Consider the following 19569-nt stretch of genomic DNA (forward strand, 5'->3'; position numbering starts at 1 on the left):
CTCAGATGGATTCTCAGGAGACAATAATACATCAAAATGGTTCAACAAATGAGTATGGCTACCAGCAAAAACCTAGATGAGGACTCTTGGGATCTGGGGTCTATCTGCACATGAGGCATTACAGTATCATTGAATAAAATGCTTAAATAACTTTAAAGCCAGATAAGAGAATATGGGACTCACCACTTCCTACACCCACAGCTCTTGGACAAACCAATCTGCACCTTTTATTCTGACCACAGTGCTTGATGGCCAGCATACAAGGATTTCATTTATGTACTTAAGAACTGAAAAACACAAGTGCTAGTGAAGCAGCAGGCACTTGCCACAAATGTTATAAAACAAAAAGCAACACCTGGTACTGTAGAGTGTGGGGAAATACAGGGCAGAGCATTTCAGCAGCTGAAGAAGGTGAAAACCTTTGGGTGCAATTAGCTTATGCCTGTTAGCTTCCTTGCATAGCTGCCTGATGTTTAAAGCTGGGTTGGTGAAGCATCAGGGTGAAGGTATAGTTCTTAAGTCCCTATTCCCTTGCAATCTCAGTTAGTGAGTCAGGAGCCATTCCCACAATTCAGATGTATGAGAATTTCCAGTTTTCCTCAGTATCCTATAAAAATATCTGCAAGATAACTTTATCATCTTAGTTTAAAAATAACATATTAACAATTAATAAATATATAATTTCCCATTAAAATAAAGACTACTTGGTTTGAAATACTTAAGAAATTGCTCATAGTGTATTTTCAAAACACTGCCATGCAACAAAATAACCAGTTGTGCACTTTCTCTGCTCAGAATTTACCTATCCACAATTTACATTTTCTCAAGCTGGTAAGTTATTGGGTACTTGTTTATATTGTATGACTGGTTCAGTTGTTTCCTGAATAATTTACAAAACATTCCTAGTTTAAACCACAACTGCTGACCATCAGGCAGGCCCCACACCAAGGATTTTGCTGGTGCAAAAATATTAGAAAAACAAATATAACTTTTGGGTCAAATATTCACTTCACCTAAACATTTTCCATCTCTTTTTAAATGCTGCTTTAATAATGATTTTGCTGGTTAAAATTCCAGTGGGAGGGGATGACAACCTGCAATCACAATCAACACGACTTATTTTTTGTTGTCATTTGAAGCAGTGTCTTTTTATTAGCACTACACTCCCTTATAGAATTGGATAAGCTTTCCAGAGATTAAGGTAAAAACTGAAAACTAGTTTCATACTACCTGAACCAATCTGCATGTTCAGCAAATTGTTTTATGTAAGAATATTTACTGTGAATGTTTTGGGCTTTTCGCAGGTTTAGAAACGACAGCTTAACTTCAAAATTGGCTTGTATTTTATTAGAAACAGGTTAAGAAATCTTGAAAAAGAGAAATACAGCATTAAACCTTAGGTCAAGTAAAATACTCTCGTTGAGCATTTTCCCTTCTTCAGAAAGAGACTGAAACATCAACTGCTTACATAGCTCCAGTAAGCTGTTTCACCACCTGCCAACATCACTGCTTACTTCAGAAATGACACACACCTTGTGTTGGGTTCTGATTTTATTCCCTGTAATCAACTTCTGAGGCATGCTCATTACATTTTTGTATTGCTGGTGGAATTTGCTCGTTTGCAGCAAATTCTCTTTTACTCCTTTTCACTTTGTTTTACACCAAAACTGATCACCCATTCGGTATAAATTTGAAAACTAACTCCTTCAGGAAGAGTATTTTCAAGCATACAGCATATACTAGTTAGTGCAGTAGTAAACACTCAGCCTAACAACACGCTGCCTCGCCACTGTGGGGAGCAGAGGATGTAACATTTGTAAGCACTCCCTATGAATACCCAATTAGATTTTGAAGGGGGCTGGCTCCACTTAATTTGATTTCATTTTCCCAAGAGTCAGCAAAATGTGTTACGAACAATCTAATGAACCTTATGAAATGTTTCTACAGAAGCAGTCAAATATGATTACCTGGTGATTAGTCATCATTATTAATCATAGTTAGCAGTAAGATGGGAACTGTGAACATTTTAAAGTTAGTAATCATTTATTTTTTGAAGCAGCAGCATTGAAACAAGACAAGTAAATGAGTCTGAAGAGCCTTCAAAATGTGTATTTAGATACAAAGGTGCTGCTTCTGCTAAATGAAGATGTGGCATGTTCACAGTTCAAACACTCAGAACTGCAATTTAGGAGCATTACTAGAAATTGGATCTGAATAAAAACTAACAAAAAAAAGTCAAGCACACTAAACACTTGAATATTAGCTGCAAACCTGGTATCTGTGTTAATATGATGTAAAAAAGTTATTTTAACATTGCTGAATCATCAGAAAAAATATCATATCTGTTACCATTTGTAGTTATGAGCTGAGATTCTGCTTAGGACTTTGGTGTTCACTCCAGATACCCTGGGAGAACGTATCCAAACACCTGAGTTTCCCTCCTGCAAATCCTCTAAGGCTTAGAATCGTGAAATCATAGAATGGTTTGTGTTGGAAAGAACCTTAAAACCATCTAGTTCCAAACCTTCTGCCATGGGTACAGGCAACTTCCACTAGACGAGGGCGCTCAGAGGCCCATCTGAAAGTCTCAGTAATTTAGGGGAAATACAGTGGAAAAAGCTGATCAGTTATTTGCCTATGCAAAGACCCTGAGTAGAAGGAACGAGAAATGAATGGCCTGCATGGTGTATGAAATCGTGGAACCCCTTCTCAGTGAAGGCACAGCTGCCAACCTGCCAGCTATGCTGCAAGCAGTGGCTTCCCTGCCAGCAGAGAGCTTCCATCTCCAGCAAGTATATCCATGAGCTGGGCACCCTGCACTCCCTCTGCACCTCCTGAGACACAGCAGTGGCTGACGTCTCCTGACCCCTGCACTTGACAGCAAATGATGCAAAATCCTCCCCCACTTCACTCAGGGAGTGCAGGAGACCATGGGCTCACTGCTGGCAAGGCGAGGAACGCTGTGAGAGCACAAGGCTCTGTCCACAGGTTATCTAACCTGAAAATATCCTTAGAAGTAAAGTTATTCCAGTTGCATTTTTTATGAGCCAAACAGCCAAACGCCTCAACTATTAAATAGGAGTAAGTAATAGCTTGGATAAATTTACTTTCTAAATCTGAAAAAGAGTCAACAGATTGCAGAGATCACATGGGTTATTAACGCTTTAGGCCAGTGGCCTAAAAGTGGTCATCAATACACCAAAAGTAATATTTTTAAGATGGAAGCAGCAGAATTAGTCCTCTTTTTTAACTCTTATCAGAAGCAGAAAGTTTGTCTTAACCTTAATCATTGCCTTTTCTGAAAAGTAAATCGATGGCATTTGTAAGCCTCAGGAGTTCAGTTCTACTGTAGGAAAAAGATACCCCAATTTAAATTACTTTTGTCTTGAAAAATCAAAGCCTAGAAGGACAACAGAATCAAAGATCTTTCTCACGAGGATTTCAGAAACCATGTTTTACTGCTTTGGTGTCAGGCTAATTGTTATATTTGGTTTCCATTCTTCCCCTAGAGACTTAAGTTAAAAATTTCAACATCAAATTCAAAAAGGGCTAAAACTTGCTGCAGTCCTAATCCACACTCTTCTAGTGAAAATTTAATCCTATATATAAGGATTTAATATATCAAGATAGTATGTAAGAGCTTTTCTGTTGTTTCAAGCTGAGATTTCTCTACTTTGGTTGCCAGATTGGTGCTGGCTGCAGATGGGCACAACATTTGGCACTGTGCTCATTGACAATGGTTGTCATACAAACAGTTATGATGATGGCTGTTTTCATTTACAGTCCAAGCTTTGGAGTAAGATCTTCCAAAATGAAAAGCTAAACACCTAGTAAAAAATTTAACCTGTTCCCTAATGCATATGAAAATGAACACATGCAGTCATTCAGAGACATTACTCAGAAAGTTAATCACAACTTATCATGCTGTTATTAGCCAAAAGTACATCCATCATTTTTGACAGGGTCTCTGCCAACATCATGCATTAACATAAACTGCAGTTAACACTACACCACATGAGGCAACGGGGGATGGAGTTGCTTAGAGAATGACTCAGGTGGGCAGGTGTGTCTGAGCTGTGCACGGTTGTGATGACAGGTCTGACTGCCTGTGAGGTGCTGCATGGGGAGCTGGGTGGCTTGGCCACACAGCAGAGAGCAGCCTCTAGATCAGGGCTGCACTACAGTAAGTAGGACCTGCCTCCCTCTGAAACATCAGGGAGCACCATTTGGCACTTCACAAGGGATTTTGCACAACAGTGATTGGACAGTACTGCTTTCTGGCAGGATGTGTTTCTGTATGCCAGGCAGTCCTGCCAGGTGGGGTCAAAGCTATCAAGGATGACCAGATTGGCACAGGTTTTACACTGAATTAAAAGCTTAGGGTGTCTGCAGATTAACTGTGAAACCAATCCAAATTTAGTCAAAAAAGACACCACATTCTGGTAATTGTGGTTCACAGCTGAACAGAACCATCAGCACACTGAATCTCCTCCCTTGCAAGGACCAAATGCAACCAGATAAACCTCTTAATTATGAGATGATGTTGATGGATGACTGAGGAAATGACATACACATAACATACAAATAGTTGCAATTCTTCTGTCAAACCCCCTATGCCAAGGTAAAAAGCAGGAAACAATGAGTTATCACACAACTTCTAACAGATGCTGGCAGCAGGGGAGGTTTTGCATTCAGAACTGTGAGAGGCCCAACAGCCTCTGACACTAATGCCAAAGGAGGAAAGAAAGGCTTCCCTCTGCAAACAGAGGGAAGGTTTCAAAAAAGATTAATCCCCAAAAGGTCAGTAAAAAAAGGCTCAGATTTTTAAAAGCATTTGGTTATCTGGTAAGATTGTCAAAAACTTGTAGCTGTCTTTAAACAGCTAATCCCCTCCAGAAAAAAAATCTGACTTAATAGCTGAATCATCCCCTACTGAAGCAAAGTTAATTTCAACTTTGAAGCTGGAAGATCAGTACCTAAAAGTGGAAAAATGGAAATCATTGTTCTCTTCCCCCTTCCACCTGCAAGGTACAAAATACAAAGGCACACAGAAAGGAGCAGCTTTACACTGTGATTCCTGCAGGTAACTAATAAATAATTAAAAGGAAGCCTCATGTTTGCAAATAATTGTTTTAACTGGCTTAAACATTTTAGCAACAATTCTGAAGTATTCTCATGACATGTCTTTGATGAAAAAAACACAAAGAATTGAGAGACTGAATGTGGTAATTTTAAATAGTCCAGGTATGGCCACAAATTAATTGGAACTAATTACTCATCTACCTCCAATGAGTTTCTCTGGGTTATGACAGCTAAAAGTGAAATAGAAGGAATGCAACAATGTAAATTTTTCATAACAGAAATAAAGAAAACTTGGTGATAAAAATGAAAACTCGTATCTTCAGACAGAGATACACATTGATGCTCTCTAGCAATTCAAATACAATTTAAGTGTTACAATCAAAGTTTCTTTTTCTGAGACAATTCAAATGGGAATTATCTTTCTCTCATGAAGGAACATTTTTGCTCAAAGTCTTACTGCTTTCCTAAGTCATGTTGTTTGAATAGCTGAACATACAGTCAAGAAGGAGCAATGGAAAGGGGAAAAAGTTACAGACATACAGTATTACAGGAAGCAAGCAGCTCCTCATACTGAATTATAGTGCTGAATTAACAGTCATTTTCCATTAATATACATTAGTAAGTTCCTTCAGACCTCTGACTTCATGACATACCTTTGTGAACCAAAAAGACAGTTAAGGGTACCAAAAAATGGTACTAGCTAGGGAGCTAGCATATACCATCGTAGGAATCATGGAAATGTTAGCTTAATGATAAAACCCTTAATTAACCCTTTATTATCAAAAGAACCCAAAGAACATAGTTCAATAGCAACAGCAGAAACTTATTTTTATTCTTTTGTTGCAAGTTATTTTCACCTTTCATTAGGCTCTTCCACACAAGACAAAGCCTAGAGTTCTTTCATGTTTTGAAAGAAAAATTTGACATACAAAATATTTTTTCTGCTTATTTAGAACCCTTGTAAAAATTCTTGTAGCTGAGCAACTATTTCTGTATCCACAGTTTCCATAAGGGCGTGAAAACCTTGTTCTCCCAGTAATTCCTGCTGTGCCTTTAACTTCTCATAGATGAACTGCTGCAATGACACAGTGTGTACTGGGTCCTTCAGTGCAAGCTGTGGAAAACATATAAAAGAAAAATAAAGAATAACAATACATTAGAAAACACTTTGCGACTTAGTCATTTTGTTTATAACCTCAGCTCAAGAAAGAAATCTGCTTTTTCTTTGTACTTACTTGAGAAACAAGAGGAAAAACTTGTGCAAAACAAAAATCAAATTAATTATTATCAATGCAAGTATCAGCTTAAAAACTGTTTGAAACAGTGTCAAATAATGAGTCTTACACTTTGCTCTGAGGTTTCACACTTCTACAAGATAAAACAATTTCAAAGCTGCTTTATTAGTTACTGCTAATGAGGTTCCTGTAACTCCTAAAAGTCACATCAGGTGTTACCAAGAATTTTAGTGATGCTGTGCACTATGGTTGGTTTTATATTATTAGTAGGAAGACAAAACACTGAAAAAGTTAAACTTGTTAGACTACATGACAAACAACAATTAAAATAAACTGTTCATATGCATAAAGAACAGACACACTACAGTACTGATACCTATAAACCTCATCAATCCAGCTGGATTATATAATTTTCTTTTGGGCTAGGAGGGACAGAGTATTTGTCACTATTTTCTCATGTTAGCTGCCTTTTATTGAAAGCAAAAATAGGTAAAAGAAGAGGCTACAGTGACAGAGGACGTATTGCTAATTTCCATGCCAGCAGACATGTGGGCTCAGGACACCACAGTTATGCCACATTTTTCCCTCAGTCCACCAGGCTGAATGGAAAGGATGGAGATGGGGACACTTGGTGCTTGCTGCATCATAAAGAAGCAGGATGTTGAAATCAATGGAAATTAATGCAGACCTGTGACATGTTTATCTTAGTGTCAAACCCAAACAACACTACTGTTGATGCTAGAAAGTTAGGGAACTATTTTGCTGTTTTACATTTCAAGGTAAGACATGATCATTTTATTACCTATTCTTACCATTACAATCTTTCAACAGGCAAAGTTATTGCAGTAATAGTTTGGTACTCTGTAGTTGGTTTTTTTTAGCAAATGTAATTTGAATCTCTAGAATATAATAGATTTTCTAAAGAAATTTCTAAATCACAACTACTCCAATCAAGATTTGCCAAAGTTAGTGGCAACTTTTTGTAATAAAAAAAGAAAGAAAAAGAAAGACTGCCTTGCCAAGCAAAGAATCTATCGATTTCTGAATGATTTGCATTTGTTCACCTAAAGCTGTAATTTGGGACATATAATTAATTTATAATTGGTTTCTGTAAGTTCATGTAAGCTATGAATAGTCATGTATAAAATTGCTCTAGGGAATTTTGCACAGAAAAACAGGTATTTAAATAAAAGTGTTCTCATCCTTGTCACCCTGACCAAAGCCAGTCAATCATACCCTCCACAACTGGACAGGGGAGTGAAAATACAATGAAAGGCACTGTAATGCAATGTAAGGCAATGAAAGGACAGGGAGACATCACTCACCAGTTACTCCCATGGGCAAAACAGACTTGACTCAGGGAAATTAATTCATCACCGATCATATATCAGGTTGGGGTAATGAGAAATGAAACCAAATCCTAAAACACCTTCCTTCCACCCCTCCGTTTTCCCTGGGCTCAACTTTAAATTCTCTACCTCCTCTGGAGCAGCTTGGGGGACAGGGGAATAGTGACTGCAGTCAGTTTATCACATTGTCTGTGGTGCTCCTTCCTACTCAAACTCTTAACCTGCTCCCATCATGGGGCCCCACTCATGGAAGACAGCCCTCCATGAACTTGTCCAGTGGGAGTCCTTCACTAACTATTCCAGCGTGAATCCCTTTTTTCCATAGGGTGCAGTCCTTCAGAAACAGGCTGCTTCAGCATGGGCTCCTTTCTCCATGTGGCCACAGCTCCTCACAGGAGCCTGCTCCAGTGTGGGCTTCCCACAGGGTCAGACTCCTTCAGGCATCCACCTGCTCCATCAGGTGCTCCATGGGCTGCAGGTGGATCTCTGCATCCCCAGGGACCTCCATGGGCTCAGGGGCACAGCTGCCTCACCATGGGCTGCACCATGGGCTGCAGGGGAACCTCAGCTCTGGTGGCTGGAGCACCTTCTCCCCTTCCTTTCTCAATGACCTTGGTGTCTGCAGACACACTCACATAAACTCACTCTGCTTTCTGGCTGCCTCACCATTCAAAGAAGCAGCACTCTAAGCCAGTAGGGACTGCTGTAGTATGGTTAATGCTTGCTGCTAGAACCATCATCTACTATCTGTAAGCCAAATGCAACTTAAGAGTCTCCAGACTTGATAAAGGAGTTAATACATGAACTTGTTTCCATTGAGACAGTCCCATCAAAAGTATTTTTAAGTAAATGAAAGACATTCCTGAAACAACAACAAATTTGATTTTCTTTTGTTCTACTTTTTCGGAACTTATATTCAAAACTAACCAAACAAATGAAATAGTTTGATATAATGACTTTGTCAACACTATTACCTGCAGTCTTCACTGACTAAGCAAACAAAATCCTAAGTTCAGGATTTTGTAAGCATAGTCAGTAAAGGACTATATGTGAAGTATATATGATAAGCTCCTAGATGTGTGGCCCTAGTTTTTTTTATTGAAATGTGCCTGATTCTGATAAGAGCAAAACAAATCTATTTTCCAGTTAAAAAAAAAAAAACACTAGAAAATTCCAACAGCTTCTTAGTCAAAACAGCTACAGACAGGAAACAGAAGTTTGGCCAACAACTACACATTATTGAAATGTGCTTTAGGCTGCTCAGTGAAAACCTGGATTTGACCAGCTTTTTAATCTCATTACTTTACAAATTGATCTTGAAACTGGATACAAGTGCCCACCTTGGGGCTGGACTGAAGAAACTAATCTTCCACTTCACTGGTTATAAGCACTGGTTTAAAGCACACAAACAGTTCAGAGGTTTTACAGAACAACTGTATCTCATCTCTCCAAAATCTGCTTGCCAGCATCAACAATATTCTGCAGAATTATCAGCTGTTTGAACCAGGATTTGTTAAGTGGATCTTGTTCCTCAACACCCTTAGACAACACTACAGTCAAAAATCACCCTGTTTTCAATAAACTATTATATACTGTTCTGTACTAGAACAGTGATCTAATCACTACAAGTGATAACACAAGTAAATGGAATGGCATTAATATGCAAGAACAGGTAACAAAAGTCTGAAAAACCTAAAAAAAAGTATTGGTGATATATAAATTAGATTGTTGAATTCCAGAATTTGAGTGATTGTCTTCAGCTTAAGTATGACTACTTTAATACTAAAGAGGCAGCAAGAATTCTGGACACCAACTTACTCATATTTGCCATAATGGTTGCTATCTCATAATTGTGATCCTCTTGCAAAGCTTAGAAAATAACTTAAGAAGGGGATGTGTCCTTTGCTCTTAATAGTGGTAATAAAGGGGGGAGCCAGATGACACAAAGGGCTCCTAATATTGAACTTTTTAGATTTCAGTGGGACTCAGATTAAATCTGGGTGCAATTTGTAAATGAAATGTGTAAGGAGAAATTATACCCCCACAAAAGCATTAGGCAAAAGCATTACTTTTAATAAACCATGTTATCACATAAAATTTGATCCTTTGGTTTATTACAACTCATTTATTTTCCTGAAGACACGAGAATATAATTCATCTAGTTTCTTCTCATAAGAGGGCAAAATTAAGAAAAACAACCCTCCCAAGGCTTCTACATCTACACATAAGCATCATCTAAAACATGTACCTGCATGGATAGTTCAAGTTTAAGAAAACAGGTTTTCATGGGAAAATACTTCATTTTTCTATCCAAAGTTTAAAATAAAGAGTTGAAAGAGTTTAACTCCCTTATTTTAACAGTAATACTGGAGTTCCTAAAAACATTCATTGAGAGCACACAAAAATAAGACACCTTACATCTATATATTATGTGCAATGCAAGGACATGAATCACTCTCCACCTGTTTACATTTCCCTCAATGTATTTTCAATGAGACAAAATATAGCAGTATCTGGAAATGTCAGTTCCATAAAATTACCATAAACTTATAAAATGCTGTTCCAGTGAAAACCCTCTAGGAATTAAGAGCCATGTGTAATAATAATAAAGAGTGGTACCAAGGACAGGACAAAGAGAATTCAAAGGAGTTAGACCCTGTGCAAACATCAGGAAGTGATATTTAGCATGGACCATGCCAGTTTATCTTTCTTCCTCATATTAATGGCATTTACAGCTGAAAAGAATTATCATTTTGAAGGAGAGAATCCCACTTATCTTTTGTGATTCTTGTAATCTGATGTTTAAACCCTAAGGCCTGAAACAAGCTCCTGATTCAGCAATGGAAGATGTAAGAGGGTAGAAACCTTTTGCAGGAATGAAGTGGGACAAGAGATTGGAAACTTTCTTAAATCAATTTCTGATTTCCTTTACGTTGTTCCTGGTTTTATTATTACATTAAATATTTGTTCTCTCTTTACCACTGGTATCAGCTACTGTAGTTTTCTAAGTGTCATGCGAGTGTGCACTGATGCTCCTACAGAGGAGGAAACTTCCGTCACTCGTATGAAGAAATGGGCCCAGGTGATGTTTTGTTTTTAATCCAGTTTTCCAAATCAAATGATAGATTTACTTTCAAAGCCACAATTAGCAATTCTGATTATCTGACACTTTTGCTACTAGTGACCTACTCAAAGGAAGTGTATAATTTTGAAATAAATAGCCAAGTGTCATGTCTCAATTTCTGCACCATCTGCAAAGCTATATACTGAGATATTTCAGCTGGGATTCAGAATGAATTTATAGCAAACATTCATAATAACTACAGTTCACCTGCTTTAGCAGCTGGGAGAAATTACATAAAGAATAAGAATACAGTGTATACTAAAGTTAGCTGAAAAAATGACAGTGTAGAAGGCTCAAGTCAGAAATACATCAGGAAAAATTAACTAAGAATGAAAAGACTAAAATAGACAGCTATTCTCACAAAAGAGGCTCGAAAGGAGAAAAACAAAGGATTTCCATAATGTTAGGAATCTAGAAAACACAGCAACCATGGAAATAGTTAAATTTAGACCATGAGATCCAAAACAAAAATGAAGCTTTGATGTTCATGTATGATAATTTATTCTCTGTAAACTTTCCAGGAAAACAAAGGCTGAAAAGGTGTTTAAGCTTAATGTTAAAGAGCAGAGAAGGAACAAATCACAAGCAATTCCTCAGAGAAAAAAGGAAAGCAGTATGTAAGGGAAGATATATATGAGGGAAGTGAACCAAGACCTTTGTTGTGGTGTTGTTATCGCTTTGGTGACGCTCCTCCTTACCAAAGCACATTTATCTTTATTCACATAGTCATTGACTCTATACTGCATGTGATCCCACTAGAGTTCTCTCACTAAGACTGTGTTCATCAATAATATATTGGTGTGTTGCATCATTAGGAAGGAAGAATGATACAGGATAACTCAATGTGCCCTGCTTTTCGTTTTGCCCGATATATCCACACTAAGGTAGTTCACAGTAAATCTAACAAATCTAAATTCCTCAACATATACCCAAGCTGTTGAAGTTAACCTGCAACTGAAAAATTAAGGTCTGCAACAAAGTTAAAACTTTATCCAGCCAGCAATGAAGTCTCAGTATACTCGAATAAAACTAAGAACATAAAAGCATTGTAGGTTCAAATTTACACTGCTTTATAAATCTGATTAACAACCTGTTCATATATAGACATATAAATCCTTATTGCTGCTGATATAGATATATATATATCTATATCTAGAGACTATTCAAAACTGCTAAGAATAAATATTATTACTCTGCAAACAGCTGGAATTTAAGCCCATAAGCAAGAAGAAAATTTAACAGAGTCTAGAGATGCTTTTAAGAGTAACAATTATAAAACCACCTAATATATTTTTAAGGACCACAGAAAATGATACTTCTGCATTTTGCTTAAATCTGAAATTGCCAGACACTAGGAATTTCCCTTAAGGCATTTCTAATTGCAGAAGAATATGGATGAGTTTTAGCATAATTTTAAAAAAAATATATCTATTATATTGCTTTTATAAATACATTCCTATATATTTATTAGTATTTAAAAGGAAAGTCTACTAAAAACCACAAGCATACACTGGCTTCTTTTAAGAGTTCTTCACTTTACAAAAAAATTCTATGCAAGCACATGAATTGTTTCAAATACGAGAAATTTAGTCTGCCATGACATTTCAATAAAGTTTAACTCTCTGCTTTTTTCAATAAGTTCTTTCTATTGTCTCAGTATTGTAATGTCCAGACTTTGTGAACAGATGATGTTTTTCTTGATAACACTTATCAAGATGCAAACTGAAAGCAGAGGCATAAGTGTTGTTCTTGCAAGGTTTGGCATCAAAGCATTTTCTTTTTTTGATTCAAAAGATGAATTTTCCAAGAACAACAGATCAACCAAACCTAAAAAAAAACGTATTGTGACAGAAGTGAAGCACATTATCAGGTCTATGGCTGAATAACAGATCTAAAACTTACCATTTTTTTCCTTTTGTCTTGTTCTGTGGGAGGCTCCTCATCTTCTGTAGCTTTGGGTTCTTCAAAATGAGACATTAACATGCAGCTAAAAATGGCAATAAGAAGAGTTTTAACATGCATTATCATTAAAAATATCATTAAGCACTTTTGGAAAAACAGAACTGAGTTTGCTGAAAGTCAGGCAATCTATTAAAAAGTAATTTTTTTCCGAGAACAGTAAATCCAATAAAACCTGAGTGCATGTTCTCTGTCACCTCTATCCATGTAACAATGTCAGTTAGCCTCCATATTTTAGCTCAAGTTGTGGGTTAAAAATGCATTTGTGCACATAGAAAACAGACCACATGGCTTAAAAATATATAAAAAAACCTACTGTTCCTAACTAGAATTTTCTATTCTTTTCAATGAAGTGCTACACAAGCATTGTATACTAAGTCAAAGTGGGACATATACAAGGATTGCAAAGATTTCTCATGGCATTCATGTTTTTCTGTGAGATCTTTGACAAAAGGACCTAAAATCTAGTAAGGTCACTGCTATTGGTTCTACACTAAAATCTGCAAGACACTGTACAATAACATATGAGGTGGACAGAAATAAACTAGCTTCTGCAGACATTTACTTAAAGTGCTGTTTCTAGGTAACAAAAGCAAAGGTTTCAAACTCATTTTTTGTTTTGCTTCATCCTCAACTGGCAGGTACCAGTATACGCAAGTAACAGCCATATTTAAACTATTTTTTTTGAAGTAACTATGAAACCATAAAATATAAAGAAAAAAGCCAGTTTAAAAGTCAGAGGTTTTTCTGTCTGCTGAAATGGTTTGAATAGACTTTAAAAAGACATTTATGAAAAGTATCCTATAGCAAACATGCCTCATTCACTTTATATGCTCTATGCTGAAAGAACAGATAAATATTCCACCATTTTATCAAATCTTTTCTTGGAATTTCTGCCTTAAAAACCAAAAGGATTTAAAAAACACTCTGCTGATGACAACTTGCCATCACGTATCAGTATGATTTAAGACACAAAGGACACTTAATTCACAAATTACAAAGCATCAAGACAGAAGCAGATTATTGTTCATTTTCAATCCTCCTCTATTGTGCATTTTTAATTGCTGCATGCCACCAGCATGTGAAATGCTCCATCAGATAATATGAACAACCCGTTTTAAAGTTACTAAAATGAAAAAAGGTGATTTAATGTGTTTTTTTAATGTGAAAATGTTCAGACTTATTCGGCTTATATATTTAGTTTTCTATTAACACATGTTTAGAGCTGTATGAAATACTTGCTAAACAGCATGGCAAGCAGGGTCAAATGCTAACACATAAGCTGTTTCTAACAACGGGATTATTTATTTCAAAATAATAAGGCAAATAGCATATCTCCTTTGCTCACAAATGGCTACTTGCATCTTAGTTTATTGAAGAAAAGGAGACAAAAATGTCAACTGCCAAAACATACAAGATTGAATTAACTTTTTCAGACCTTCATAAATTTTAGGTACGACAAAATTCAAAACACAAGGAGAGAATAAAAGAAGAGATGAGGACAAAATTGGAAAAAATACTCGTATTGGGGAGACAAGGCTAGAGCAATGGAATGCTGCCCTTTCCAGAGAATTTGAGGTTTGTAAAGCTCTCTCATAGTTATCAGTACAAAGTGAAATATAAACAGGAGAAAACCTGGCTGAGTAAAATCCCTTTGTATTGTGAAAAGTGTAACATCTTCATAACCTGATTAAAATCCAAGCTAAATCTAAAAAATGACAAGACTTTTACTTCTTTCAAAATCTCACTAACTACAACAGTTTCTTCAAAACTCCAGTTAATCTGTATGCATTTAAAGTGGTTAAGCCATTTAAGTAATTGCTGTTGCTTAACCTGTACAATTTTCCCAATGCATGTTTACCCTCTCTTAATTTTTCAGTGGTCGAAATTCTGTATTTCTTCAGCCTTGATTTTCCTGTGTTAAACATGCACATCATTTTACTTTCTGCCCTGCATTACTTAGCTAATACGATAATCAGTGGACTACACATTCTTGTTTTTCTGAACCAGTTCAGGCTTAAGTCGTTCTTCTTCAGCCTGGAGAGCCACAACAATGCACATGATTTCAGATGAGTGCTCTCACTTTACTTCCAGATGATGTCAAAATATATTACACAAATGTCAGAATCTCTCAAACAGCTCTTTCAGTACCTGTCAGCATAAATATGTCCTTGGTTCAATGTGGCAATATTTTATGAAGTAGAAAGAATGTCCAGAGTTTGGAAAAGTAGTGACAAGTTCTACAAGCCCTAAGGCTTAAAATATGAAATGAATTAGGACCAAGTTTATTTATTTCTCAGTGAGAACTCTCTTCAACAAGTGCTGGCAAAGCAACCTGTTTAGAAATAGAAGGGAGTCTGTAATGCCTCCAATAGAAAACAAAACACAGTGCCAGAAAATGTGCACATTCCCAGACTTTGGAGTTACATTTTCTTTACTGAGAGTTTGGTGGGAAGTACTTTGGCAGGCAATTCTTAGGTATAGTTCAGGCTCAGTGTAAGTGTGGACTATTCTCAACGCACACTTGTCTGCACACCACCTGTTTTAAGTGGAGAAAAACCTGATAGATTGCATGCTGCTGTTCTGTGCCACCTGGTTTCAGAGGCAGCAAACATCCCCTCAAGCAGTTAATTAACTAGTTCAGATACAGCCTGTTCTGTCACCAGGTAATGATCTGAAAGAAAATGCTTGATTCTTAGCATCAGAGCATCAGTAAATTGTTTTATTAGCATGTAGTGTCTGTAAGAATATTCTGCAGAGCACCTGTTTTTAATGTCTACAACTCTCCATTCTAAAACTATGTAATCATTACAGAGATAAAAATGGCATTAAGATCTCTGGACAAAAAATATCTTACTAATCATTAGCTTTTTTTATTGTTTCCAGCTTTGATGGACTACCACCAGTACCCGGGAAGCCATGAGGAGATGAATGAGTGTGCTGCTGGGTGGCCAGTGCACTCTGGACAGCCCCAACACCCACCTTCCTGCCGCAAGTAAGCTCTTGCTCCTACCTCTGGAAACTCTCTTTTGAGATATATCCTGTAGTATCACACGACACAACTGGAGAACCGTCCTCATGGGACAGGTTTTCAAGTTCTCCAGGCTGTGAAATATTGTACACTACTTAAACTCACAGGAGGTTCATGTCACACCCAAAAAAACTCTGAGCTACCTCTGAGCTAGGGTGGTCCAATCAACACACGAGCTTGTTGTATGGAAATTTTGGTTATAACAGTCAAGTAAACAAAAAGAAAATCTAAGTATATGAATGTTTTAAGACATCATTTAGTAAAACATTCAATGAAAATTACAAAATGCTATTGACTCATTTTAAGCCCTCTTCCCCGTTGCAATTATTTTCTTTTAAGACCAAAAATTTCCTGTCTTCGTAAAACATTCAGCCTTGAGAAAATAGAACTCTTATGAGCATTTCTTAACTGTTTACAGATTTTTCAAAGCAAGACACTTCATATAAAACAGCACTGCTACTGTTAAACCAAACAAAATTAGATTTTCCACTTACTCTTTGTATGTTCCTGTTTCAGAATCTTCAGTCATAACATCATGCAGTCCTTCCACTGAAATGTTGATGATACCACAAAATTTATCTTGGATAACACTGTAAAAGAACAAAATTTATCTTGGATAACATTGGAAAAGAACAGGAAAGTGACTTAGCTAAAGGAACTGCACAGGAAATTTGCTCAACTCTAGAGTACATTTACTGAGAGGCATTTTCCTTGCTTACTGCTTAGCTGAGCATGCTATCAAGCAACTGATTCACTATTTTTTTAATTACAAAAAGACTTCAAAATATGCAAGAAACATTGCTCTTAAATATAAAAAGGCTTCATAATATGCAAGAAATATTATTCCTAAATATAATAAAAATGAATGTGCCACTGTGGAAAACCTAGAAATAATTGCAAATGGAATAGAAGAAAATATACATTAGCACAGGAGTCAAGAACTGAGTGGGAAGGACATGGTCCTGCCAACAGGGAAGAGAGTACTGGTTTCTATTCCCAACACATTTACACCTTTTCTACCATCACTATTCAATGCATAAATCTACACAACCCCTTGAGCAATGCCTTCTTGTGAAGAAGGTACACTCCCCTACTTACCTGCATTTCTTTACCCTCCTAGGCATCAAACTCCCCAGAGAGGGCGGAAAAACCCTGCACCCAGTTCTGCAGGAATGTCACTTTCCTAACTGTACAGAGAAAGGTGGGACACAATTTACCTGTTTAAACATGGGTGCCTCCCGCCATTTGACACACAAGGCTATTTAAGACTAATGCAAAGGGCTGGTAGGACTTAAAGCATGAGCACCTTCACTCAGCATGACCTGAAGGCCTGACTAGGTAGGCCCACAATGCCCAAAATTACACTAAACACATTTACATTTGCCCCTGCCTTGAGAAGGAATGTGCCTGTAGGGTAAGGCCATAGAGACATGATCTCCCTGTGATGGATAAAGTAGGTGCCACCAGCTCCCAGTCAATGGAAAGCAGCCAATTGTTGCTTCTGCTCCATTTCCTGTTACTGTGGATCTAATGCCAGAGATATGCCATTGTGGGACCTTGGTTTTTGGACTCCTACTCTGTGAACTGCAAGAGGGCAATGACAAACTGCAACTGAAAAGATACTCCTCTCTGGAGTATCTCTAGCTACATGCAGCAAAGAAAACACCTAACTGGTCATGGTAAACTACAACTGTCTTCCTGGGACTGCCATTGACTGAAGCACTTTATTGCTCCCTGTTTGGGATTTCAGGCTTAGTTCTCCCTAAAAGATGCTGCTGCTCCCCAAGAGGCAGAGGCAGAAGCAGACACACTGTGTTTATTTAGAGGCACTGACCACTAAGTTCATATATTCTAGTTCAATTGTAGTTGGTCGTTGTTTTAACACAGACAAATCTATTTCTTAATAGTCTTCATTTTCTTTTCTTATTTGGGATGAAAACATGACAACACGGATAAACTGTAGGTCCTTATATAACAGCAACTGCTTTTGAAAAACTCCTTGTCAAACAACATTTTACACATATGACAAACTGTTATATAGCAATAGATGCTCTGGAAAAAAAATGCTTATCAAGTTAGAATATTAAGCATAGAAAAGATTTCATTTTTATTTGATAAAATTATAATTTAACTTATGATCACTTGTTTCAAAGGGACTAGTTTTGGTTCCCTTTTTTAAATTCAGCTACTGTGGTATGCCAAGATCTGAACTGTATTTTGTATCATCAGCCTTGAAACTCCTAAATTCCACAAAATGAAAACCCACATAATTTTTACTGTCTGATTGTCAGCTATGTATCTTAAAAGACACTTACTCCTTCACCAAAAAGCTTCCCCATCACGTTCAGAACTGCAAAGCATGACGTTGTGAGACCGAATCTCTGTGAGGCTCTGCAGACAGCAAGCAAACAACCTACTGACCTCACAGCACAGCTGAGAAAGTGAACAGTGCCTGCTAAGCCTCCTGCACAACGAGCCCTCTGAGACAGTGCAGGTTTCCTCACCGAGTCGGAGGTCCTGCCTTGCACACCTTCCATTAAAACTCTTTTGCCTCATCCTCCTTTAGGAAAATGCCATTAACGTGGTTAATATTTTTCCAGCACAAGTAAGGTTAGTATTTTACAACAAGCTGCCCTCAGATTCACATCAACAGTAGACAAGGGGCATTCAATTGAGAATAAATATGAACATTTTATGCCCTGGAGAAGTAAACTTTGCCCCATTCATACACACTATTTAATTAATAATAGAGGCTGCTGTCCAGTACCTGTATTATTTCTTCCTTCCAAATTGCGTGAATCCCAGAATAGTTTGAGTTGAAAGGGACCTCCAAGCTCACCTAGTTCCAACCCTCCTGCCATGGGCAGGGATATCTTTCACTGGACCAGGCTGCTCAAAGCCCTATCCAGCCCAGCCTTGACCACTGCCAGGGATGGGCCATCCACAGCTTCTCTGAACAACCTGTCCCAGGCGCCTCACCACCCTCACAGTAAAGAATTTGCTCCTAACATCTAATCTAAAATCTATTCTCAGTTTGAAGCCATTCCCTCTTGTCCTATCACTACAGTTCCTGATGAACAGTCCCCCACTGGCTTCCCTGCAGGCACCTTCAGATATTGAAAGTTGCTGTGAGGTTCCCACAGAACCTTCTCTTCTCCAGGCTCAACAGCCACAACTTTCTCAGCCTGTCTTCACAGGGGAGGTGCTCCAGTCCTCTTATCAGCTTCATGGCCTCCTCTGGACTTGCTCCAGAAGTTTCATGTCTTTCTTATATTGAGGGCCCCAGAGCTGGATGCAGCACTGCATATGGGGTATCATCAGAGAGGACAGAGGGGCAGAAACACTGTTCTTGGTAGTTACCTCAAAAGTAAATAGGCAAATCATTTGTTTCCTGGAAAGGATATTCCTACTTTATGACATAAATGAGAAACTGTATTTTACTTCTTTCTTTAGCAGAAGATTCATGAGAGTTTTTTTAAAGAAAAACAAAGAATGTAGAACACCTTTCAAAATGAGATAACTTGCCTGCAGCTTTCAGAAAACATAATACCTTTTCTCCCCTTTTTTCTTTTTCCCTTTAAATGGGACATGCAGTTTCTTTCTACCAAAGACCCACTGAAATATTTACCAAGTATGGAGCCATTAAACAGTGCAACTGTTTTTAGAGTACAAGACACATGCTGGTGAAAAATAAAGATACCATAGACTCATGCTTTAAAAAAAGAAACCTCAATTAAAGTTCAGAGGCAATATAAAATGCATCAGGCCTTATTTTCATAGACGAGAAAG

At 37.5% G+C, this 19569-nt stretch overlaps 1 protein-coding gene across 1 annotated transcript in view; it reads right to left on the reverse strand.

The window, feature by feature from the left end:
* Nucleotides 1-5884: 5884 nt before the first annotated feature.
* Nucleotides 5885-19569, reverse strand: part of IPO11 (importin 11) — an 83683-nt gene continuing 69998 nt past the window's right edge. The window contains exons 29-31 of the mRNA XM_085043379.1: nt 16275-16370; nt 12693-12777; nt 5885-6196 (exon numbers count right to left, since the gene is read on the reverse strand). Coding sequence (XP_084899505.1) covers nt 6032-6196; nt 12693-12777; nt 16275-16370 — 346 coding nt within the window. The 3' untranslated portion in view covers nt 5885-6031. The remainder of the gene's footprint in view (nt 6197-12692; nt 12778-16274; nt 16371-19569) is intronic.

This window comes from Lichenostomus cassidix, chromosome Z (assembly GCF_008360975.1).
Source record: "Lichenostomus cassidix isolate B80296 chromosome Z, HeHo_3.0, whole genome shotgun sequence".
Lineage (NCBI taxonomy): Eukaryota > Metazoa > Chordata > Aves > Passeriformes > Meliphagidae > Lichenostomus > Lichenostomus cassidix.